The sequence below is a fragment of the Euleptes europaea genome, chromosome 14 (genome assembly GCF_029931775.1).
Source record: "Euleptes europaea isolate rEulEur1 chromosome 14, rEulEur1.hap1, whole genome shotgun sequence".
NCBI lineage: Eukaryota > Metazoa > Chordata > Lepidosauria > Squamata > Sphaerodactylidae > Euleptes > Euleptes europaea.
In genome coordinates, this window is record NC_079325.1 from 6,724,237 (window position 1) to 6,748,951 (window position 24,715).

General features: G+C 47.0%; 1 protein-coding gene across 1 annotated transcript in view; it reads left to right on the top strand.

Annotated features, from left to right (window-relative positions):
- The window catches only part of GRIK4 (glutamate ionotropic receptor kainate type subunit 4), a 433,443-nt gene that overhangs the window by 319,464 nt on the left and 89,264 nt on the right, over positions 1-24,715 (top strand). Inside the window, 1 exon segment of the mRNA XM_056860247.1 lies at positions 12,648-12,809. Coding sequence (XP_056716225.1) covers positions 12,648-12,809 — 162 coding nt within the window.

Here is a 24,715-nt window from a genome sequence, read left to right on the forward strand (position 1 = left end):
ATGCAGAGCTGGCGTTAATTATGTCAGTTACATGCTTCTGTGGGCAACGTTTTCTGCTCTGCTCCCTATTAAATGTTTGATGCCCTTGTGAGGCTGCCAGTCCAAGCTCTACCAATTCCACTCTGCTTTATAGATCAATTCATTGAAACGTCTAGGCCCGCCTCAGACTTCCTGCGCTTCTGACAGGGTTCATTAAAGAAAGAAGGGGAAGCTGGCTGAAAACCTGAGCAGATGGAAGAGAAATTTAAGGAAATTAGTAATATTTAAATGAGGAAGAGAGATGGGAGAGGAGCCATTTAAGCTAATAAATCTAGAGGGATTATCAAGCCACTAATGAACCCTTGGAGTTTTTGCAATCATATCTTAGCAGGAGAAAAGATAAAATCAGCGTGGTGGGGCTTTATGGGTTGTCGAGCTGGCTAAATCCAGTTCTTGGTGGGGAGAGGCGATGTATATTTAAATGCACAGATATTAAACTAATAGGAGATGGAAAAAGTCATTCGGTATAAAAGGCAGGAAAGGGGAGAGGTTGATTCTCTTGCATGAGCGTGTTATGAAGGTCAGCTCTTTGGAGAGCTGGGAGAGCTTATTACATTTGAAAAGACGGGTCAGCTGGGAATCTGTCTTGTCCAGTGCTCTCCTCCCCCGCCCCCCTGCACTTGATAGAAATTAGTTTCTTTCCCTGCATCTCTGAGGATCTGGGGACGTCAGGCTGGAGAGATGCAACGCTGGCTGCTTTCCATCAAGATTGGGTGACTCATCGTGACTTTAAATCCCACTAATTAGACAGTTCAGTGGAGAGAAAATGCAGCTTGAGAAAAACGGACAGAAATCTCTGGCAGAAGGTTAGGGCACGGGTGATAATCTCGCTTCCTCCAATGCGCTGACGTGGGATGAGTTCATAGACGCCCTGGAACCCCAAGCCAATGTTTTTTGTGGGTCAATGTGACACGAAGGCTAAATTTCATGACATGGGGCCACTCCAGTGACAGGAATCAAGCAGAAATGTGTCTGTGTGCAGGAGGCCTTGCCGGTCAAGTATCGCAGACAGAATTTCTATGTTGCCTCAACTGCTTGGTGGAAACTGTTGAGCTCTGGGCCACATGGGACGGGCTTCATATGCAACCAAGCCCAGTTCTGTCTGCTACCAATTGGAACTGCTGACCAACTTTCTCTGTCCTTTATTTATATCCGCTTATCTATCTATTTATTTATTTCATCATTCTTACAGCCCCCCCCCCCCAGCAAAAGCTGGGGTCACCTCTGTCTCTAGCAGCTTCCCTTCCCTGGTTTTTTTTAGGAGCTGATTTTCCCTGGGAGAGGAGCAAGGGGAAATTGGCTGCTAAGGTCAGATATAAAAAATAAGCGGATGGAGGCAAGTGACCAGGGGCTCTTCTTTCGGTGTGTGCATATGATTTTGGTTCCCTTCTAGCTGGGGGAGCTATCAGAGTTACAGCAGATTCGATTTTCGAGCGGTGATAGCGATAAGGGAGCCTCATTCTTAGCTGCCAATCCGGAGGAGAAGAAGAAGAGGTTTTTATATGCTGACTTTCTCTGCCACTTAAAGGAGACTCAAACCAGCTTACAATCACCTTCTCTTCTCCTCCCCATAAAGACACCCTGTGAGGTAGGTGGGGCTGAGAGAGCTCTAAGAGAGCGGAGACTATGCTAAGGTCACCCAGCAGGCTTCATGTGTAGGAGTGGGAAAACCAGTCCAGTTTACCAGATTAGCGTCTGCCGCTCATGTGGAGGAGTGGGGAATCAAACCTGGTTCTCCAGATTAGAGTCCACTGCTCCAAACCACCGCTCTTAACCACTACACCATGCTGTTCATGGAGGATAGGGCAATTCATGGCTACTAGTCAAAATGGATACTAGTCATGATGCATACCTATTCTCTCCAGGATCAGAGGAGCAGGCCTATTATATTAGGTGCCGTGGAACACAGGCAGGACAAAGCTGCTGCAGTCATCTTGTTTGTGGGCTTCCTAGAGGCACCTGGCTGGCCACAGGAACTTGGTCTGATCCAGCATGGCATTTCTTATGTCACCCAGCAAGCTTCTACAGCAGTGAGGATTCAGACCTGGATCTCTCACCTGGTTGGCCACTGTATGAACAGACCGCTGGACTTGATGGGCCTTGGTCTGATCCAGCATGGCCTTTCTTACGTTCTTATGTGGGGTTGGGGACCCACCACATCACACAACAACCTGGTCGAGCGGGCAACTTCTTGGGAACGCGCTGATGGGGTCTGGAATAGTGGCAGTGAGTGGAATTGCAGTGGATACTTCAATAAAAAATGGCAACTCGATCTGTGGCAGTGGAGAGAAAGGCAAATTCTATACTGAGGATTGTTAGGAAAGGGAATGAAAACAGCATGTTCTGTACGGTAATGCCATTGCATAGATCTGCAGTGCAGACACATTTGGAATACTATACACGGTTCTGATCCACTGATCTCAGTAAGGATACAAGAGAGCTGGGAAATATGCACAAAAGAGCAGACAGAATGACTGAGAGGTTGGAACACTTTCCCTGTGAGGAAAGGCTGAAGAGCCTGAGTTTTTCCGTTCAGAGAAAGAAGACAGAGGTCTGTGATAGCGGTTAATAACATTATTCCTCAGACAGAGAAAGTGGATACAGAGAACGTTTTCTGCCTCTCCCATAACTTGGGACACCTAATAAAGTTGACCTGGAGTAAAGAAAGTCCTTTTTCACCATATACACAAATTGTGGAACTGATTGCCACAAGATGGGGTCAGGGCCCCTCTCTTAGATGGCCTGAAAAGAAGGAAGCTATTTTCCTCCATGGTTCCCCCCCCCCCATCTTCTGGGTATGGATGTAAGGGGGGGAGGTAGTTGTGAATTTCTTGCATTGTGAAGGAGGTTGGACTAGAGTACCCTGGTAGCCCCTTCCAACTCTGATTCTATAATTCTATGATTCCAAGGCTAGACCAATTCACAGAAGACAGGTCCATCAGTGGCTATTCCACAAGATAGCTAAATGGAGCTCCCATGTTCACAGGCAGTGTATCTCTGAATACCTCTGCTTGGGACCACCCGGAATGGGGGAGCCTTTTGAGAGCCAGCGTGGTGTAGTGGTTAAGAGCGGTGGTTTGGAGCGGTGGAGTCTGATCTAGAGAACTGGGTTTGATTTCCCACTACTACACATGAAGCCAGCTGGGTGACCTTGGGCTAGTCACAGCTCTTAGAGCTCTGTCAGCCTCACCTACCTCACAGGGTGTCTATTGTGGGGAGAGGAAGGGAAGGTGATTGTAAGCCGGTTTGATTCTCCCTTAAGTGGTAGAGAAAGTCGGCATATAAAAACCAACTCTTCTTCTTCAAGAGTGAGATCTGCCGGCCTGCTCAGCTTGAGACCTGCAAAGTTTCCTATTTGTTTACATTTCAGGATGCTAGCTTAGCTCCGATTCAGCAGAGTTCTTCTTAACATGGAAGCAAAGTTCTAGAGAATTGCACTGACTCCAGCTGCCCCCGCAGGCATGTCGTGGTGCTGTAGCCCTTGGAACATGGCTGGTGATAGTGGTGTGCTAAGGCAGGTTCTTCCCAGGAGTGATCAGTTTCTCAAACTTGGAGAAGGAGACAAAAAGTTTGGGGGAAGTATAGCTGAGAAGGATCTATTCAGAGGCAGTGATGAGCATTCGCATGTCCCCAACTCCATATAGCTGTCCGTCCATTCATTGCTCCTGCAGGCTGTTCATCATTACAGATCCTTCCGTTGTCTTTTGTCTATAATTTCCTCTCACCGTCTCCTATTAGTTTAATATCCTCACCTTTAAAATATACATATCGTCCATCCATCTTCTGATGGCTTCTCTCTTTATTTAATGGGGTTTTCATCTGCAGTTAGACATTCCCCTGGATTGTATATATATATTTCACTTAGGATGTGTTGGGAATGAGCCTCACCCTTATCGCTCAATCGTGCTGCCTTTGCTGACATCTTCTTTGGACCAGGTTTTTGGGGAAAGTTCTTTCTCATGGCTGGAGGGCAGAGTTCCCACCAACAAGGCCCTCCCTCTCATGCTCTGCCTGAAGTCATAGAACCAGCATTGCTGACAGATGGCCATCTAGCCTCTGCTTAAAAACCTCCAGGGAAGGAGAGCTCACCACCTCCTGAGGAAGCCTGTTCCACTGAGGAACAGCTCTGACTGTTAGAAAATTCTTCCTAATGTCTAGACTGAATTTGAACCCCCATCTCTACAGTCCTCCCCAGCGTGGTGTAGTGGTTAAGAACAGTGGCTTGGAGCAGTGGACTCTGATCTGGAGAATCGGGTTTGATTCCCCACTCCTACACATGAGTGGTGGAAGCTAATCTGGTGAACTGGATTTGTTTCCCCACTCCTCCACACGAAGCCAGCTTGGTTACCTTGGGCTAGTCACAGCTCTGTTAGGGCTCTCTCAGCCCCACCTACCTCACATGGTGTCTTTTGTGGGGAGTGGGAGGGAAAGTGATTGTAAGCCGGTTTGATTCTTCCTTAAGTGGTAGAGAAAGTCAGCATATAAAAACCAACTCGTTTTCTTCTTATGTATTTATTTATTTGCGTCCTTTCTAGTCCACCATTCCCACTGACACACTAGCCACTAAACACTGTCCCCAGTTAGGGCACAGTCTTTTGCTATTTCCTTTTCCAAATATGGGAGACTCAATTTGCATTCTGGTGCGCGCTTAACTGGAGACGAATTCTCACTGCATAGCTGTGATATTTAGTCCTGATGAAACAGGCATTGATTGCACTGTGCAATGCCTTCTCCACACAGCCCAATCCTGCATTTACTTAAATAAATTTGATGGGTCTTACTCCCAAGAAAGTGTGCCTCGGATTGCATCTTTAATGCTGGCATAGGCAGTGCCACATAGCGATCGGTTCATATATCTGATGAAAAGTTTTAATTAAAACAATTTGTTCAGCTGAAATCCCTGACTAGAAATCCATTGGAATAGAACAATTTGTAACAACATTGATGCTTGATTTCTAATAATAATGAGACAGCGTGCAGAGAGAAAATTATAGACAAGCAAGAAAATAAATGTTTTTCACAGGTCTTGAGATGCCCAAAACCACAAACCATGACAGATTTTGCATGACTCTAAAAATAGAAATAGAATGCAATAGAATTAATTGCATTATAGCTCATTACTTTCTGGGTCCCCCCCACTTTACATAGAGGGTCCCTTGCCTTGAAACCCCTGCAGGGTCACTATAGGTCGACTGTGACTTGACAGCATTTTCCACCATTGTAATAACATTCCATTCAGCTCATAGCCCCAAGTTCTTAAGATGGTTCAAGTTTGGAAGGTCTTCATTTTTGTACACCCAACTTCTAGAGGTTTTGGGGGCGCCTGCCCAGGCCATAGCAAGTAGCTGGAACTGGTAGTGTTGGTTATGTTCATGTAGCCTCTTGATTCAGAGACCTTCTAGCAGCTCTAGGGTTGCCAGCCTCCAGGTAGTAGCTGGAGATCTCCTGCTATTACAACTGATGTCCAGCTGATAGAGATGAGCTCACCTGGAGAAAATGGCCACTTTGGCAATTGGACTGTATGGCATTGAAGTCCCTCCCCTCCCAAACCCCACCCTCCTCAGCCTCCACCCCAAAAATCTCCAGATATTTTCCAACCCAGGGCTGGCAACCTTAAGCAGCTCCCAAAATGCGGCTACATCTTATGTTCAGACAACTTCCTATTTACAGGAAGAATTGATTTTTGTGTTTGCATGGTTTATTATGCAATTATTGATAGACAATATATCATGGATGTACTAAACATTTTTTTCCTTAACAACACAAAGCACTTAGGGTAATCTTGTACAGTTTAGTGAATAAATGAAAATGTTTTCCAGGCAGCTTAAGAGTGATAAGTTGACTTAGCAGCTTAGCATTTATAGGCCCTGAAGGCTGCTGTATTCACAGTATAAAGGTGTTAATGCCCAAAGGAACCTCCGGGTACTAGCTGGAGATCTCTTGCTATTACAACTGATCTCCAACTGATAGAGATCAGTTCACCTGGAGAAAATGGCCGCTTTGGCAATTGGACTCTATGGCATTGAAGTCCCTCTCTTCCCCAAACCGCGCCCTCCTCAGGCTCTGCCCCCAAAACCTCCTGCCGGCGGCGAAGAGGGACCTGGAAACCCTAAGACAGCACCTTTCAAGTATTCACAGTCCTCCTCACCACCTCCTAACAGCCCTGTAAAGTAGTCCTTAGGCTGCAGCAAGGTAGTTTTGGGGTGGGTGAATAAATGGCTAAGGCTGAGCAAACCGGTGCTGCTTCAACAACGAAGCCGGGACCAGAAGCTGAAGCTTTTAGTTTGGTGTCTGGAGAAGGGCAGGAGGTGGAACAGCCACATCTGCGGAGGAAACAACACTGCCTTGCTTGAAAATTCTTCTTCACCTAATTGAGAATAAAGGGGATTTTGCTGGAGGTGTAGACAGAATAGGGGATTCCGAGGCTGAGCTGTTGTTTATCCTCTTGCAGCCCCTCTTTTGTCTCTCTCTAAAAAGAGAAAGACGGATGCAGATGGTGGGAGAAAAGCTTCAAGAGCTCAGGGGGGCTTAGCCGCGTAAGGCAGCCGCTTGTTTCCTGCAGGCTGTCTCGCTTTCTCCAGTTCTGGATCTGTCCCCTAATCAGCTCTCCTGTAGCAGCATCAGCTGCATTCGGGGAACAGTTGGGAGGTTGTTAATCAGCAGCAGATCTGGAAATCCAATAAAGCTCTTGCAGTAATTAATAGAAGAAGATACAAGTGTGTGTGTGTGTGTGTGTGTGTGTTAGGGAGGGGGGAGAAGGGCCTAGCCTCGGAAGAAATTGAAACAAGCAAAATCTTGGCATCCTCTCTCTTTCTCTCTCAGAAAGCTGTCCCGCTGCCTCTTGGCTTTGCAAGTGATCGGGGTTATTAAAACTATGATAAGGATCTAGCAGGAAGAAGAGAGATGCTGTGACCCGGGGCTGGAGGGAGGGATATTTGCCCGTCAAATCGATGGAAATGAAAAGAGCTGGCTCACTAAGGCAGGTAGCCTAACAATAGAAACTTGGCCTTTCTTGGCATTCAGAGAGAGAAGTAATTAGCAGAGGCCAGTCGCAGATCTGTAGCCAGCTGCACTTGACACGGCAGAGAGAGGCTCCCGAGGAATCTTCGGCAAGACGTTTGCATATCATTGGGTTATGACAATCAGCGTTAAGCTCTCTGTGTGGAGGTGCTGACGTCCAGAGGTCTCGCATTTGCTCGAAACAACTGTGCTGCAATCTGAGCGAAGAATCAAGGGCTGCAATCTTGGGCATCCTTACCTGGAAGTAGGGTCGCCAACCTCCAAGTAATAGCTGGAAATCTCCCGCTATTACAACTGAGCTCTAGCCGATAGAGATCAGTTCCCCGGAGGAAAATGGCAGCTTTGGCAATTGGACTCTATGCCATTGAAGTCCTTCCCCTCCCCAAACCCTGACCTCCTCAGGCTCTGCCCCAAAATCCTCCCGCCACTGGCGAAGAGGGACCTGGAAACCCTGCCTGGGAGTGAGCTTTCCTTCCAATGAAGCTTCCCTAGGCCGCACTGCCTTGCTGTCTGACACCACCAGAACCTGCAGGCTGGATTTGGCCAACCGTGAAATGGATGGTGGATTCATACAACAGAGTTCTTCCAATTCTTGTCAGCGTTTTTACTTTTGCAGGATTTGCTTCTACTGGACTGGTCTTGTGAACACAGGTGCTGAGTGCAACACACCTTTGCCTACGTCCAAATGCTATTTGAAAGGGGTTTTTTTTTTCATTCACAAAACTAGTTCAACCCTTGGAAATGTCTGATTGCTCTCACAGTCCAAGAAAAATAGCAGTTTGATTCCATTGTTGCTGTTGTTTTTACTTCTTCTGTACCCCATGCTTCTCCCCAGTGGGACCCAAAGTGGCTTACATTTTCCCCAGTTCACTGGGATAAGTGGGTGGGAGAAGTGCTTGCTCTTTCATACATACCATCAGGGGAGTTGTTAGTGTTTGGAATGAACAGCTATGGAAGTGAATTGCGACAAAGCATGAAACCAGCAAATCAGGATTTGCACAATGGATTGTGAGCTGAATCCTGGCTTCACAAACTAACCAGAGTGAAAATCAGTCATGGTTTTGCATGTTGTCTAGGGTTGGGAAATTCTTAGAGATTTGAAGGCGGCGTCTGGGGAGGGAAGGGTTTGAAGAGGGGAGGGAGCTCAGCCGTGTATAATTCCATAGAGTCCACCTTCCAGAGCAGCCATTTTCTCCAAGGTTACACATCTCTGTTGTCTGGAGATCAGTTGCAATTTTGCGAGGTTGGCAACCCTAAATTGTTGTCTGAACAGCGCGACTGAATGTGTGGCTGAATACGTGTGCGTTTGTGGAACAAAACAAGTTTCCCTCTAAATCACTGGTTCCCAACCAGGGGTCCGTGGACCCCCAGGGGTCCGCGAGAACTAAATTAAGGTCCGCGAAACAAAGTTATAAACCCATAAAAAATTAATATTTTCAATTAAAAGTTCTCTATTATAAAATATATATATTCAAATATTATTCTAAGTTTAATGTTTAACTAACAGTTATTAAAGTTTATTTTCAAATTCTCAGAATTTTTATTTTGAACCTTGGGGTCCCTGCACCGAACAAAAAGTCCTAGTGGTCCCTGGTCAAAAAAAGGTTGGGAACCACTGCTCTAAATATTAGTTTACAGCAGTTACATTACCTGTGCAGGACTTAGTACTGGCATCTAGCACCAAGGAGAGTTCAGCACCATTCAGGATCGGGCCGTTCACTGCTCGGCATGTGTTCCCACATAGTTGCGCTGAGTAAATGAGCTGAGACACGGTGCTTTTGGCAGTGGGCGATATCTCCCATCTGCAGGCTGACCTCTGTGTGTCCTGCAGAACCTTTCCACACTACCTTCGTGGGGAAGGGACCTTCTCCATGGTTTAAGTCACTCACAGGAGTTTTCCTGAGGCTGTAAAAAAAAACTGGAGCGTGTAGGTCAGGCCCCCTGCCGCTAACAGCGGTTGCCGGAGAGAGGCTTGGCCCCGTAATGCCCCCCGCATGCTGTCTCCCAGGGAACACCTCTCTGTTCTATTATTTAATAATGCCAGCCTAGCACTTCGGAAATAGCACTGCCGTATCATCGCAAAGTGGTGTTATGATTTAATCCACATATTTACTGCCTGCTTAAAGCGCTGGCTGAGGAAGCCAGGGATTTGAAGGCTGGCTTTGCATTTTCGGAAGCAGGGAGCTTCGCTCTTCTTGAGGCCGGGCTGGTTTTCCAGCCAAGCTCTCAAAGCTGCTGCTTAGGGCAGCACAATGGGGGGAGGGCACGGCCCCACCGCAGGGGCTCCGCTTGTTCCTGACCATTGGTGACTCTGGAGGCGATCCTGATTAGGGTTGCCGACTATGGGTTGGGAAATTCCTGGCGATTTGGGGGTTGGAGCCTGGAGAGATCCGGGTTTGGGGACAGGAGGGACCTCAGCAGGATATAGAATCATAGAGTTGGAAGGGGCCATAAAGGGCATCTAGACCAACCCCCCTGTTCAATGCAGGATCAACCTAGAGCATCCCCAACAAATGTTTGTCCAGCCTCTGCTTAAGGACTGCCAGTGAGGGGGAGCTCACCACCTCCCTAGGGAGCTGATTCCACTGTCAAACGACTCTTACTGTAAAAAAATGTTCCCCTAATATCCAGCCAGTACCTTTCCACCCATAATTTAAACCCATTATTGCGACTCCTATCCCTGCCCTCCTATAGGTGACAGCCCTTCAAATACTTAAAGAGAGCGATCATGTCCTCCGCTCAACCTCCTCTTCTCCAGACTAAACATTCCCAACTCCCTCAGCCTCTTCTCATAGGGCTTGGCCATAGAGTTCACCCTAGGGTTGCCAATCTCCAGGTGGGGGCTAGAGATCTGCTGGGACCACAACTGATCTCCAGACTACATAGATCTCTTATTCATTTGCTTAGAACGTTTATTCCAAGTCTTCCAGAGAAAATGGCTGCTTTGGAAGGTAGACTGTATGGAACTATACATCGCTGAGATCCCTCTCCTCGATAAACCCCACGATCCCCAGTCTCCACCCTCCTCTCCGGGTATTTCTGAACACAGTCCAGTTCCCCTGGAGAAGACGGCCGTTTTGGCAACTGGATTCTATGGCATTCAAGTCCCTCTCCAAACCCTACCCTCCTCAGGGTCCACCCCCAAAATCTCCAGGTATTTCCCTACCCGGACGTGGCAACCTGGAAATCAACTGTAATTCTGGGGAAACTCCAGGCCCCACCTGGAGGTTGGCAATCCTAAGTGGGAAGAAGGGCAAGCCAGCCTTATGTCGCTACCGGACCCAACTATTACCATGCTCTTTTAATGCTAAAAAATCTCCTCAGGCCTGACTCTCCTTCCCCACCTGCCCTCACTCTCCAGGTTGACAACACGCCCTGGGAAAATGGATGGCCTGTCAGAAAAAGCAGGGGATAATATCATTCACCCTGAATCAATAGTGCACAGGCAATTTTTGCGTTCCCTAATGATAATGCGATTGTGTCCAAACTACCACTTAATCCTGCGTCTCATCTTGTTCTCCTCAGAGCCGCCTGCGTTGGAGAAGTCATACTTAGTCTGCCTTTACTGAGCCCTTAAAGAGCCGTTATGGCTCCAGCAGCCAAACGTTAGCAATATATATATTTTTTCCCTAGAGATCCTGACAAAATTTGTAATTCCTCCTGTCAGAATTATTAATTTACTTACCTCACAGTGTTAAAGGTATGACAAGGCAATTGTCATTATCCTTAAAAAGTTTGCGCAGGAAGGGGCTGTGACTCCGAGAAGGCCTCAGGCTCGATCTCTGGCATCTTTGTTAAAAGGAACTGAGGTCGCTGAGAAATACCTCTGTCTGCCTGAAACCCTGGAAAGACACTTTAACCACACTGCCAGACTGAATAACGCTGAGCTAATTGGAGCAATGGTCTCATTCAGCAAAAGGCAACTTCTGTGTGTCCTAAATTGGCTCATTATGTAAAGAGAGATTCTGCACGTGTGGAGAACATGGCATCGGTCATGGGCATTAATTGCAGCTCAGGGACACCTAAGTAGATGCCCCCCAAGCAGCAATTTTTAATGCAAGCTCAAAGATACCTCGGTGATGGGGTGGGGAGCTGGGTAATCCATGAGCTTGTCTGACCAGGCTCTAGGAAGCTTCTCTTTCCAAGGTGCGTGTGCAAAGGGCCGTCAAGTAGCAGCCGACTTATGGCGACCCAAGTTTTCAAGGCAAGAGACTAACAGAGGTGGCTTGCCATTGCCTTCCTCTGCATAATGACCCTGGCATTCCTTGGTGGTCTCCCATCCAAGTATTAACCAGGGCCGACCCTGCTTCGCTTCTGAGATCTGAAGAGATCAGGCTAGCCTGGGCCATCTAGGTTAGGTCTCTCTGTCCAATAGCCAGTGACTTATGCAAAAGCTTTTCAATATTTTCTTTGCCTTTAGTTACTAATTTTATTTCTTTATTTCCTTACTTCATTTATACCCCGCCTTTCTCCCCAGTGGAGATCCAAAACAGCTTACCTCTTTCTCCTCTCTTCCATTATACGTGAGAAGGGTTGCCAACCTCCGGGTACTAGCTGGAGATATCCTACTATTACAACTGATCTCCAGCCGACAGAGATCAGTTCCCCTGGAGGAAAGGGCCGCTTTGGCAGTTGGGCTCTATGGCATTGAAGTCCCTCCCCTGCCCAAACCCTGTCCTCCTCAGGCTCCGCCCCAAAAACCTCCCACTGGTGGCAAAGAGGGACCTGACAACCCTACCTGTGAGGTAGGTTAAATTGTGAGTATGTCACTGGCACAAAGTCACCTGGCAAGCTTCCATAACAGAGTGGGGTCTCAAAGCTGGGCCTCCAAGATCCTAGTCCCACACTCTAACCACAGCAACCCCAAAACAACATGGCTTATAAAAGTGAAGGGCTGGTCCTGGTGTTTCTTATAGAGTTAAGATTGCCCTCCCTGATTGAGAACATCCTGATCCAAGAGCCACCCACCACCATTTGAGGCACGGTTGGTGGCTACACAGAAGAGTGTCTATTCTGTTGCAGGGCGGTAGTGGTGGTTGTCTTGGAGGACATGTATTGCTTCCTCCTTCATTTGTTTTAGCCAGCATGGTGTAGTGGTTAAGAGCAGTGGTTTGGAGTGGTAGAGTCTGATCTGGAGAACCGGGTTTGATTCCCCACTCCTCCACATGAATGACGGAGGCTAATCTGGTGAACTGGATTTGTTTCCCTGCTCCTACACATGAAGCCAGCTGGGTGACCTTGGGCTAGTCACAGCTCTCTTAGAGCTCTCTCAGCTTCACCTACCTTGCAGGATGTCTGTTGTGGGGCTGTGAAGGGAAGGTGATTGTAAGCCGGTTTGAGTCTTCCTTAAGTGGTGGAGAAAGTCGGCGTATAAAAACCAACTTTTCTTCTTTGGAAACGATGGAAACCTTTTTTTAGTCAAAAATGTGTTTGGAGTTAACTGAAACCAGGTTTGGAAGCCTCTTGTGCTCTGTTATTGCCAGTTCTTGCAGATCCCTAGATCTACTCTCTTCATCCGCACCATGAGCTACCAAAGAGCACACAACTCTTTCCACATTTCCTAATTCTCCTCTCTTGGCATCCTTTAGGAGTTTTCCCTCCAGCGACTGGACAGCCTTCTGGACGACCGAGTCAACATTTTAGGATTTTCTATTTTCAATCAGTCCCATGCTTTCTTCCAAGAGTTTGCACAGAGCCTCAACCAGTCATGGCAAGAGAACTGTGACCACATTCCATTTACTGGGCCAGCGGTAAGTAGAAATATTCTTCGAGCCCTTATCCCGCACTATAGTTAAGGCCTGTACTGGAAGGGATGAAGTGGTAAGCTTTAAAGAGGGGGCTGAAATGGCAATTATTGAAGCGTCTAGGAGTGTCAAACTCATTTGTTACAAGGGTCGGATATGACATACGTAAATGTCACTTGGTCAGGCCAGGCCATGCCTTGCCAGCCCAGATTAGGACTGTGGGGGTGGTTGCCTCGGCTTGCTCGTGGGCTGGATAAGAGCTCTCAAGGGGTCAGTTCTGGCTCACGGACCGTATGTTTGACACCCCTGATATAGAATCTTCTATCCTTTTCTGGCTAAAGTCGAGACGATTTACTCACCCCATTCCTGGCTGAGGTATTTGACAAGAGTGCGGATTGTTGTAAAGGTTAATTGCAATGAGTAGTGTACAGGTTTTTTAAAAACTTGGCCCTTAGAACTGGAGGCCTTATCCCCTAAGACATTGGCAACTTTCTAAAGGAAGTTTGAAAAGACGGTACTTTGAAAGGAGAATCATAGCTCCAGATGGTTAGATAGTTCCTGTTCTTTCTGACAATTTTTAATCAGAACTCTGTGGCCAGCCAATACTGAGAATTTCATTCCCTGAGACTATAATGCAAATGTTCTAGGTGCCATTGGCTAAAAAGATCACAGAATTGTTGAGATGGATTCCTATGGTGGCATATGTGTGTGGTAAGTCTTTTAAATGAGCAAATATGTCATGGGACAAGAGAAATGTCCCTGTGATGTTTGCATTTTCTGGACTGAACCTCAGGTTTCCTTTTTAGCTTGAGTTTCAAATTAATTAAATTAGTTTAGTTTAGACTGTAGGAAGAGTGACTCATTCTAAAGTTCCAAGAGGCTACTGCCAATCTGAGTAGACTGTATGAAACTTGAGGGACCAATGGTCTCATTCTGTATAAGGCAGCTTCATGTGTTCAGTGTGAGTTTATGAGCCTTTTTAAAGAGTATTTATAGAATCATAGAATCATAGAGTTGGAAGAGACCACCAGGGTCATCTAGTCCAACCACCTGCACAGTGCAGGAAATTCACAACTACCTCCCCCCCCCCACACACCCCTGGGAAAGTTGCCAACCTCCAGGTAGTCAGTACAGGAGCAAATATTATTAGAAATCAACAAATTCTTATTGTGACTACAAACATATATCCCAAGTAGGGTAAGGTTCAAAGTTCCTTACCCTTAGAGGAAGGAACTTTGAACCTTACCCTACTTGGGATATTTTGATATTGCAATATTTTGGAAAGCTTACCCTAAGGGGACTGTTTGACATGGATGACAACATAGGAATTTATGAGACTTTTGTTATGAAGGACTGATGAAGATTTGAAGTTTGTGACTTCGAAACGATCGTATCCTCTCGATGAACTTTTGTCCATTGACATCCTTTCATCTATACAAACCTGTTCCTGTGGAAAAAGAAACATAGAAAGATTATTGACTGAAGTGTACTCACCCTATTTATTATTCATCTTTTGCGTCTGATATATATTGCTGTTTGTATGTTGATGGTCAACGTGACTATTTTTGTAAAATATATGTTTGTAGTCACAATAAGAATTTGTTGATTTCTAATAATATTCGCTCCTGTACTGATTTTCTTATCCCCCTGATATTTGTACAGAGGTGTCTTTTTTCCTCCTCAACCTCCAGGTAGTAGCTGGAGATCTCCCGCTATTACAGCTGATCACCAGCCAATAGAGATTACGGTAGTTCACCTGGAGAAAATGGCCACTTTGACAATTGAATTATATAGCATTGAAGTCCCTCCCCTCCCCAAACCCTCCCCTCCTCAGGCTCCACCCCAAAAATCTCCAGGTATTTCCCAACCCACAGCTGCCAGCCTTAACCCCTAGTGACCCCCTACTCCAAACCCAGAAGATAGCAAAAAAAAAACCTTTCAGGATCCCTGGCCAATCTGGCCTGGAGGAAATTTGCTTCCTGACCCCAAAGTGGTGATCAGCACTATCCTGGGCATGCAAGAAAGAGCCATGAGAGCCAAACACTGATGCAAACCTTCCTGCCCTCCCTCTCATGATCTGCCTAAGGTCATAGAATCAGCATTGCTGACAGATGGCCGTCTAGCCTCTGCTTCAAAACCTCCAGGGAAGGAGCACTTACCACCTCCCGAGGAAGCCTGTTCCACTGAGGAATCTAATGTTTAGCTGGAAACTCTTTTGATTTAATTTTAAAATTATTTCCAAATCATTTATACTCCTGCCTCTTAAATGGCTTGTTAATGACACTAGACTGTGGCCTTCTCTGTTCCTTCATATGTAATGTGTAGGAAATGGAGTGCTTCTTACCTAGAACACAGTGTTCTGGGGTCCATGGCCATACCACTTGACTGAAAATGATCTTCCTTGCATGGGAATATTTATGAAAAGTGTGTGCTTTCTCCCAAACACCACTCTAAATGTTAATGGATAAATAGGCAACCACTACGAGCTCTGCTGTGTCACTTGCGTTCACATAAAAGGTCAGAGTTGCCAGAAGCGGACAAATTAGGATCGCTGCTTGCGTCACCGTCCCGGTGTCCTCAAAATACCAAGGGTGCTTGACATCTTGCTCACGCCAAGCTGCTGCTGCTCGCTCGTGCTGTGCGGTCAAGCAGAGCTGCCACCCTCACCCATCACCACCCACCCGTTCTTTCAGTCCAGGGCAGGTAATTTGCTGCTACCCCGTCTTGCTATATATCTAAGGCAGCCTCTCTGTTGCCAAGAGCTTTGGTTGACAGCTGCATTACAAATCCATCTTGCTAATAAGGCTAAGGAAGCAGAAATGAAGTCGGATCTCTCCCCTCTAGCTTTTCTGTCATCTAATTCCACTCTTCTGAGGATCTTGCCTGTGCAAGACCCCGCTGGGATCAATGCACAGTCTTTTACAAGCATCTTCTTGGAGAGATTCAGAAGGACAGCTACTTCTGACATGCCGGCACATGTAAGTAACAGTGTCCAGATGCCATTTTGGAAAGAGCTGAGCAACTTTGGAAGGAAAGAGTTTAGAAATTGGGATGGAGGTACTTAACCTTATCCTTGCTGGCTCTTTTCTATCTCAAAGTTAACCCCACCCCACATAGCATTCCAAATTAGTAACCACCTTCAGACATGCATATGGAACACCGCATGGGCAGAAAACATATGGGACAGGTGATTTTGAGAAGAAAAATGTCTTGAAGGGAAAAGATTAAGCTCCCTTTCCCACTGATCTTCTGCTTTTAATTCGTTTCTCCAGCACCGTCTTTGTTCTTTGGGAAAAGGCACTGGGGCATTTTTACATGTTAGTTTACATCACACAGTTAACTGTGTGGCTGCACCACTTATTCATATTGATGTAACATTAACTGTTTGAGTTTGTCCCGGAGGAACTCTTGTATATGTTGTTGTATGGGGAAGGGCCGTGGCTCAGTGGTAGAGCATCTGCTTGGCATGCAGAAGGTCCCAGGTTCAATCCCTGGCATCTCCAGTTAAAGGGACTAGGCAGATAAGCGATGTGAAAGTCCTCTGCCTGAGACCCTGGAGAGCTGCTGCTGGTCTGAGTAGACAGTACTGACTTTGGTGGACCCAGGGTCTGATTCAGTATAAGGCAGCTTCATGTGTTCACGTGAAAGTGATGCACATTGCTAGTTAGAGATCCCTAGCTTCTTTGTCACCTGAACCTGGATGCTTCAGGCTAGCCTGATTTCATCAGATCTTGGAAGCTAAACAGGGTCGGTCCTGGTTAGTACTTGGATGGGCGACTAGCCAGGAAGTCCAGGGGTTGGTACCTGGAGCCAGGCAGTGGAAAGCACCTCTGTTGGTCTCTTGCTTTGGAGTCGCCATAAGTCAGCTGTGACTTGACAGCGCTTTCTACCACCATTTCCTTTGCCAATGGACTTTTTTGTGGAGTCACAGAACTGGGTTAGGGTTGGACACAGAATCATGCTCGAATATTTGTCTTGCCCCCCCCCCATCACTTGCCACCCCCCCATCAGATTGAAACCCATTCTATGGAATTCGACTATACACTCTGAAGGAAAGCTGCAAATTTTGTGGGGAGGTTTCAATTTTTTCTTCCTAGTGTCCACAAAAACAACAAACACTGGGTTTTGGGGAAATTCCATGGATGCACACTTGCATGTTCCCAAGATCTGAGAATCATGAAATAAGTGTTTACAGCATAGAATCATAAAATCATAGAGTTGGAAGGGACCCACCAGGGTCATCTAGTCCAACCCCCTGCACAATGCAGGAAATTAACAACTACCTCCCCCCACATCCCCAGTGACCCCAACCCTCTCCCCGCCATGCAGGATCCCACAATCAAAGCACTCCCAACAGAGAGAAACCTTTTGAGATTAGCCTTAAAAAAAACTCTTTTTTTAACATTTCAGTACACAAAGGGCTAGTTGTGATGTTGCAACACATGGGTGTGCTTGTCCCAGGGTTCCCAAACTGTGCGATTGTGTAACTTCACAGTCACTGGACTTAAAAAAAGAGTCCCTGTGTTGGTAGTCTCCAAGAAAATGGGAGAGAAGCATTCTGTCTTTACCCCTTGGATTCTTCTCCTCGAATGCCCATGAGGTTAAAAGAAGATTACCAGAGTGAAGCCCCAGGAGTCGAGTGAGCGATTCCCAGTTGGGAAGGGGGTGGGGGCATCTAGTCACCACTAGCTGAAATTTCGAGTGTAGATGTGAAATAGGAAGATGGAGGAAGGGGTTCGCCTATCATTGTAAATTGCTGCTGCTTTCCTTGGCGTTGGCACAGCAGGTGTTACGATACCACTCAGTGATCTGTTTTTCACAGCAGCTTGTGAAGCCGACATCACGAATTCACAAAGCCTCCAGGTGATTGTAGCAGCAGCTGTCAGAAACGATAGGTACTAGTACCTGCGGGGGAGCCTTCCTCCTGCCTTCTCAATGCTACTGCTTACTTGATAGGGGCCAAAATAGACATGGCTCGGAATCCCATGTATTGAATTCTGAAGCTCTTTTCTTTGTTAAACAGTGTGCACCTGGAACCCTGATTGATATCATGACTGCAGTGTGGAGGGAGAGGTTTAACCTTTTCCCCAAAACCACCGTTTTCCCAACCTGAAATAGATCCATAGAGGTGTTGTTTGCCTTGATGGGACAAACATACGGATACTATATTTAGGGGGATGCACAGAATTCCCAGTATCACACTTACCCTCCAGCTAACAGCAGGGAGGAATAAGAAAGAGGCAATGAAGAGAAGTCAGCGGTCGTTTATGTATGGGAGTTTTACCTGAGGTTCCTTGCTCGCTAGATCCACACTTTCCTGTTGAGAGTCTATGCACCAGCCGTCTCCAAGCTCAAATCAGGAAGTATTCGAATCCCCGCCCCTTGAAATGCTGCTTCATAATTGGCTGTCGTGAGAAAAAAACTAAGGGGCAGGGACACAAATGCTTCCTGATTTTTGTCTCCCAACTGGAGTTCTTTCTGAGCAGACATTTGTCTCACATAAGAAAGGGTTTTAAAACGACACTCGAGTTTCTCCCCACTCCGTTCCTTTTTAAAAAGCTCCGTTTTTTGAAATGGTTTTTAAAACGGCACTTGGGTTTCCGCTGGGGAAAGAGGGGAACCGAATGTTTTTCTCACAGTAAGCACTTTAGTCAATTACAAAGCAGTGTTTTCAAGGGGCGGGGCCTCGGATGCTTCTGGGTTTGAGCTTGGTGACTTTGCTGGTGCATAGCAATTTTTGGATTCGCAACAGAAAAGTGTGGGTCGAGCGAGCCTCAAACCCCAGGTAAAACTCCCATGCATAAACAACCAATGAGGGCCTGTAGCTATCCATTCTGGTAACATTCTGCTACAGTCACCCAGAGACCTCTGGACATGTGGTGGTGATTTCACAGGCTGTTCTGTGAACTGGACCAGAATATCCACTGCAACACCCAAAGTACATATTTTCACTTTGTAGGAACCATTCTCTCTGTCTCTTCAATCTGTATGCAGAACATATCATGCGGAAAGCTGGATTCGATTTAGATGAGGGTGGAGTGAAAAAATTGGGGGGAGGAACATCAACAATTTGAGGAAGACCTAACATGCGATCGACTGGCTCTATAAAGGAAGCCCCGACCCTCAGTTTGCAAGACCTGAGTAAGGCTGTTAATGATAGGATGATTTGGAGAACATTGATTCATAGGGTCGCCATGAGTCGGAAGCAACGTGACGGCACTTAACACGAACACAGGAACCATTCAGGTCCCACAACAGAAGGGCTGTTCATTATATTTGCACGGGAAATTGTTTCCTGTTTTTGTCATGTCAGACTCTTGGTGCCAATGAAGTTTAACACAGCGTATATCTCTGTCTAGAGACCTGTGGATTTGCCTGTGTACCTTGAGGGAACTGAACCACCTCAGGGAGCTCTGAGCAGCCAAGCCTGACAGCTGGGTTTGGCAGGAGGGCCCCCTAAGCCACGGAAATCCCTAGTCTTTCTTGCTATGAAGCGGCAGAGCATGTTTGTGAAAGGAGGAGGGGAGCTATTTGCTCACGACACCCTTCTCATTAATCACATCGCAAAGAAAGGAAATCAGAGAAAATCATTAAAATTACAGATGGCTAGATTAGGTAATTAGAGTGTAGGCTAAAGCAGATGTTTGTAATTAACTGTTTATTTCATTGACAGAAACCCTGATTGAACCATAAGATTGGGACATTTTTAATTCTCTGTGTTAGGTTTATGGGCAATGATACATGGGACACTGTTCCAGAGGTGATAAGAACATGTTTTTGAAGGGAAAAATCCTGCCCTTGAGAGCTCTCCAATAGTTTTGTCCCGGACTTGCTGTATAGTCCAAAGGGCATTATCATTTGGGTATAAATCTTCTATTTCACCTTACTTCACATTTACCATTTGCCTGTCCGGGGATATGCAAGCATCTGTCACATGGAAAGGGTTCTCTACTAATGCAAGGGCAGGTTGGATCAGCCATGCAAGTAGATCCCAAGGGTTGCTTACACTTCAAGAATGGCAGCTGCACGTTTGGTGCATGTTGCAAACTGATACTTGAGACAAGGTGTGTGCATAGGTGACCTCCCAGGTGTAGATATGATGCATTGATTCCAATGTTACTTAGTCCTTAATGGTTACTTAACCAGCGTGGTTAAGAGCGGTGGACTCTAATGTGGAGAACAGGGTTTGATTCCCCACTCCTCCACATGAGCAGCAGAGTCTAATCTGGTGAACCGGGTTGGTTTCCCCACTCCTACACATGAAGCCAGCTGGGTGACCTTGGGCTAGTCACATCTCTCTCAGCCTCACCTACCCCTCACAAGGGATCTGTTGTGGGGAGAAGAAGGGAAGACGATTGTCAGCCAGTTTGATTCTCCTTAAAAGATAGAGAAAATCGGCATGTAAAAACTAATTCTTCTTCTTCTCTAGGACAACTAAGATCTAGTGTAGAGGTCTCCAACATGGTGCTCATGGGCACCTGCTGGCACCTTTCCTGGTGACCACAAAGTGTTTTTAGAAAGTGGACAGAGCTAGGTGGGGCTTCCAATTGACCACTCAGGATTTGATTGGCTGCACAGATATTTAAAAATACTGCTTTGGCAGCAGCTGCCACTATGTGACTGAAGGTAGAAGAAGAAGAATTGGTTTTTATATGCCAACTTTCTCTACCACTTAAGGGAGAATCAAACCGGCTTACAATCACCTTCTCTTCCCCTCCCCACAACGGACACCCTGTGAGGTAGGTGGGGCTGAGAGAACTGTGACTAGCCCAAGGTCACCCGGCTGGCTTCATGTGGAGGAGTGGGGAAACAAATCCATTTCACCAGATTAGCCTCCACTGCTCACGTGGAGGAGTGGGAATCAAACCCGGTTCTCCAGATCAGACACCACTGCTCCAAACCACCGCTCTTAACCATTACTCCACGGTGTGGCAGCCATTTCGGGGGGGGGGCTGGCTCTACCTCCTGCAGCAGCCATTTTGTGGCAGCCATTTTGTTCAAATTCCAGAGGTGCCCACAGGCTCAAAAAGGTTGGGGACCTCTGATCTAGTGGATAGAAAGACTCCGCCCTTGCAACGTAGCCTGCCTATTTGAACGGTCCTTTCTGTTCTCGAATCTTTCCATCTTTTTTTAAAATGTGAGGACAATCAACTGATTGTTGTTGGTGATGGCTGGCTTGGACCCTATTTGGCATGCGATTATTCCAAAGGCTGAGTTTTATCTCTGATGCCATTTAACATCTATGTGGAGCTGCTGAGAGACACCCTCTGGAGATCTAGAGACGGCTATCGCCAACAATGGCTCCCAGCTCCACGTCTCATCAATTCAGCATCCAGGAGCAGAAATTCTGGTTCTGAATCAGCTCCTCGAGACAGGTGGCCAAGTGGATAAGGTTAAATAAGTGGGATGAAATCAAAATCCAGACAAGTCAAAGAGCCGTGCTGGTAGGCAGTCCAGTGCTGTGGAGGGGTGACTTTGATGGACCAAGGGTCTGATTCAGTAGAAGGCAGCTTCATGTGTTCATAGCGGGGAGGGGTCATGGCTCAGTGGTATAGCTTCTGCTTGGCATGCAGAAGGTTCCAGGTTCAATCCCCGGCATCTCCAGTTCAAGGCACTAGGCAAGTACTGCCTGAGACCCTGGAGAGCCGCTGTCGGTCTGAGTAGACAATACTGACTTTGGTGGACCAAGTATCTGATTAGTTTAAGGCAGCTTCATGTGTTCATGTGGGGTTTGATAAAGGGGGTGTGATAGAGGGAGTGGTAGTTTCCTAGACTGGTTTGGTTAGGTGCCCAGGGCTAGGGTTGCTAACCTCCAGGTGGGGCCTGGAGATCTCCCAGGATTACAACTCTGATCTCCAGATGACAGAGATCAATCCAGGAGAAAATGTCTGCTTTGGAGGGTAGACTCTTTGGCACCATGCCCCACTGAAGTCCTCCTCTCCCCAAACCCCAACCTCCCCAGGCTCCACCTAAACCTCTAGGAATTTCATTCTACAATTGACAACCCTGCGTTGTAGGGTTGCCAGGTCCCCCTTTGCCACCGGCAGGAGGTTTTTGGGGTGGAGCCTGAGGAGGGCCGGGTTTGAGGAGGGGAGGGACTTCAATGCCATAGAGTCCATTTGCCAAAACGGCCATTTTCTCCAGGTGAACTGATCTCTATCTGCTGGAGATCAGTTGTAAAAGCAGGAGATCTCCAGCTACTACCTGGAGGTTGGCAACGCTACTGTGTTGGCTCCTGGATAGGGAAGTATCAGTGCTGGGCAGAACCTCCTTCTCAGCTTTTCCTAGAAAAGTGTAGGGTTGCCACACCGATCCGTGCTTTTGTAGTTCTAGAAGGCACTTTTATGTGGGCCTGCCCATGAAGACAACTTGGATGCAGCTACTTACTTCCTGTTAGATGTGTGGAGAGGACGGTGACCTCCAACATGTTCTGCAGCAAATGGACTGTTGGCCAATTAACTCCCAGGCCCAAATGAAGTTGCTGGTCCTGACCTTTGGATCCCATCCCAGACTGTGAACTGCATGCCTCAGAGACCATTTTTCTGCAGATGACTCCCAGCCTCTGTTTACATTCTGCAAGGCCGGCCCCTGACCCACCAGTGGTGCTGAGGAGGACCAGGGCCCTTTCGTTTCATTGCTCCTGGGTTGTTAAGAGGGTTGCCAGCTCCAGGTTGGGAAATACCTGGAAATTTTTGGGGTGGAGACTGAGGATGGCAGGGTTTGAGGGAGGGAAGGGATTTCAGTGCCATAGAGTCCAATTGCCAAAGTGGCCATTTTCTCCTGGTGAACTGATCTCAATCGGGTAGAGATCAGTTGTAGTAGCAGGAGATCTCCAGCTAGTACCTGGAGGCTGGCAACCCTAGTTGTTAAGCAGTTTCCCACCAATGAGTTCCAGGCAAGGAATAGCTTCATGGCTCAGTTTTTTCAGCTTAGATATCTAGCAAAGATATTGGATGAGGGACAACCCACACACACACAAAACCCAAACCCTATTTTCAAACTTGGAGGCAACCTAGCTCTTTTTGAAAGTACCTTTTAGTTCATTTGCCAATGTCATGGATTTAGCATTTAAATGCCAGACCAAGAGAAGAGGGAACTTCGAGACCCCACCACACCCAAAGCCCCACAAAGCATCTCACTCTCAGCTAAGGTTGCCAGCTTCAGGTTGGGAAATACTTGGAGATTTTGGGGGTGGAGCCTGAAGAGGGCAGGTTTGGGGAGGGAAGGGGTATAATGCCATAGAGTCCATCTTCCAAAGCAGCCATTTTCTCCAGGGGAACTGATCTCTGTCATCTGGAGATCAGTTATAATCCCAGGAAATCTCCAGCCACCACCTGGAAGTTGGCAACCCTAGCACAGCATTGTTTACACCCACCAGGGAACAAAAATGAAAGTCAACAGAAATGAAACAACATATGCTAATAAGCAAATTAGGCAATATTTGCAGAAGGCCTATTAATGTCCAGAAAGGGATTAGAATTTTAAAGAGGGTGGAGATTTGATATAAGGGAAGAAAAGAAGGGAGCGTATTTCACACTGGTTGGCTGTCAGAGAAAGCCCGCGGATCTTTTCAGCAGCCTTTGCACGGAGAACACGGCTGTATTTGGCATCCTCCATATGTGCTGTATCCCAAATTGCTTTTATTGCGTTAAATAAGGCTAACAGATAAATAGTGGCAGAGGGAGATGGCAATTAAAAACCCTCGAAGAAGTAGGAAATATTGTTTTCAGCTGAGATTTGAAATGAGCCGGAAAGCCGATGAGCCAGAAAGGAACAGGGGAGGCTCTTCCAGACGGTGGGCCTTGTCGGGAGAAGAAGGCACTGAACATGGCTAGGGTTGCCAGGTCCCTCTTTGCCACTGGTGGGAGGTTTTTGGGGCGTAGCCTGAGGAGCGTACCCTGACCTGGATGGCCCAGGCTAGCCTGATCTCGTCAGATCTCAGAAGCTAAGCAGGGTCAGCCCTGGTTAGTATTTGGATGGGAGACCACCAAGGAAGTCCAGGGTTGCTGTGCAGAGGAAGGCACTGGCAAACCACCTCTGTTAGTCCCTTGCCATGAAAACCCCCAAAAAGGGGTCGCCATAAGTCAGCTGCGACTTGACGGCACTTTACACACACACACTGAGGAGCGTGAGATTTGGGGAGTATTCAGGAAGGTTGTGTCAGGATCCCACTGAGAGCCAGCACAATGTACAGGTTGACTGTTGGACTATGACTGATGCAGGTCCCAGGTTCAAATCCCCACCCAGCTCGCTGGGTGACCTCAGGTCAGAATGATGTTGTTATGAGGATAAAATGGAGGAGCAGGAGAGCTCAGGCTTGTGAGGTCTCCTGCGGTGGTGAGAGATCTCCTGCCAGCAACACTCTGTTCCCAGCACTGCTCCGTTGGACAGTGAGAGATTTTTTAAAAATTGCCAGCATTGCCTGTGACATGATGACTCTTCTGAGGAAAACGTGGAAGCGATGTCACATTGTTCTGGGAACCTCCGGAAAGTCTATGGCTTTACCACAGAGTTGCCAGCAATGTGACATAACTTTCGGTTTCCCCCAGAAGAGACATCATGCTGGGGGTAATGCCAGAGCCCCCTTTGTGTCCCTGCCCCACATCAGCTGGCAACCCTATCTGAACTCCTTGGAGGTCAAGACAGGATAGGGATGTAAAAAAATAGGACGGCAGATTAGGATAAAGTCCAGGAAAAATGGGACTGAGTTGCAGCAATCAGGAGGAAAGGAAAAAAATCAGAAGCTTCAAAAATGCACAGGAATCAGTTAATTCCAGTGTGGTGTAGTGGTTAAGAGCGGTGGTTTGGATTGGTGGACTCTGATCTGGTGAACCAGGTGGGTTTCCCCACTCCTACACATGAAGCCAACTGAGTGACCTTGGGCCAGTCACCGTTCTATTTAGAGCTCTCTC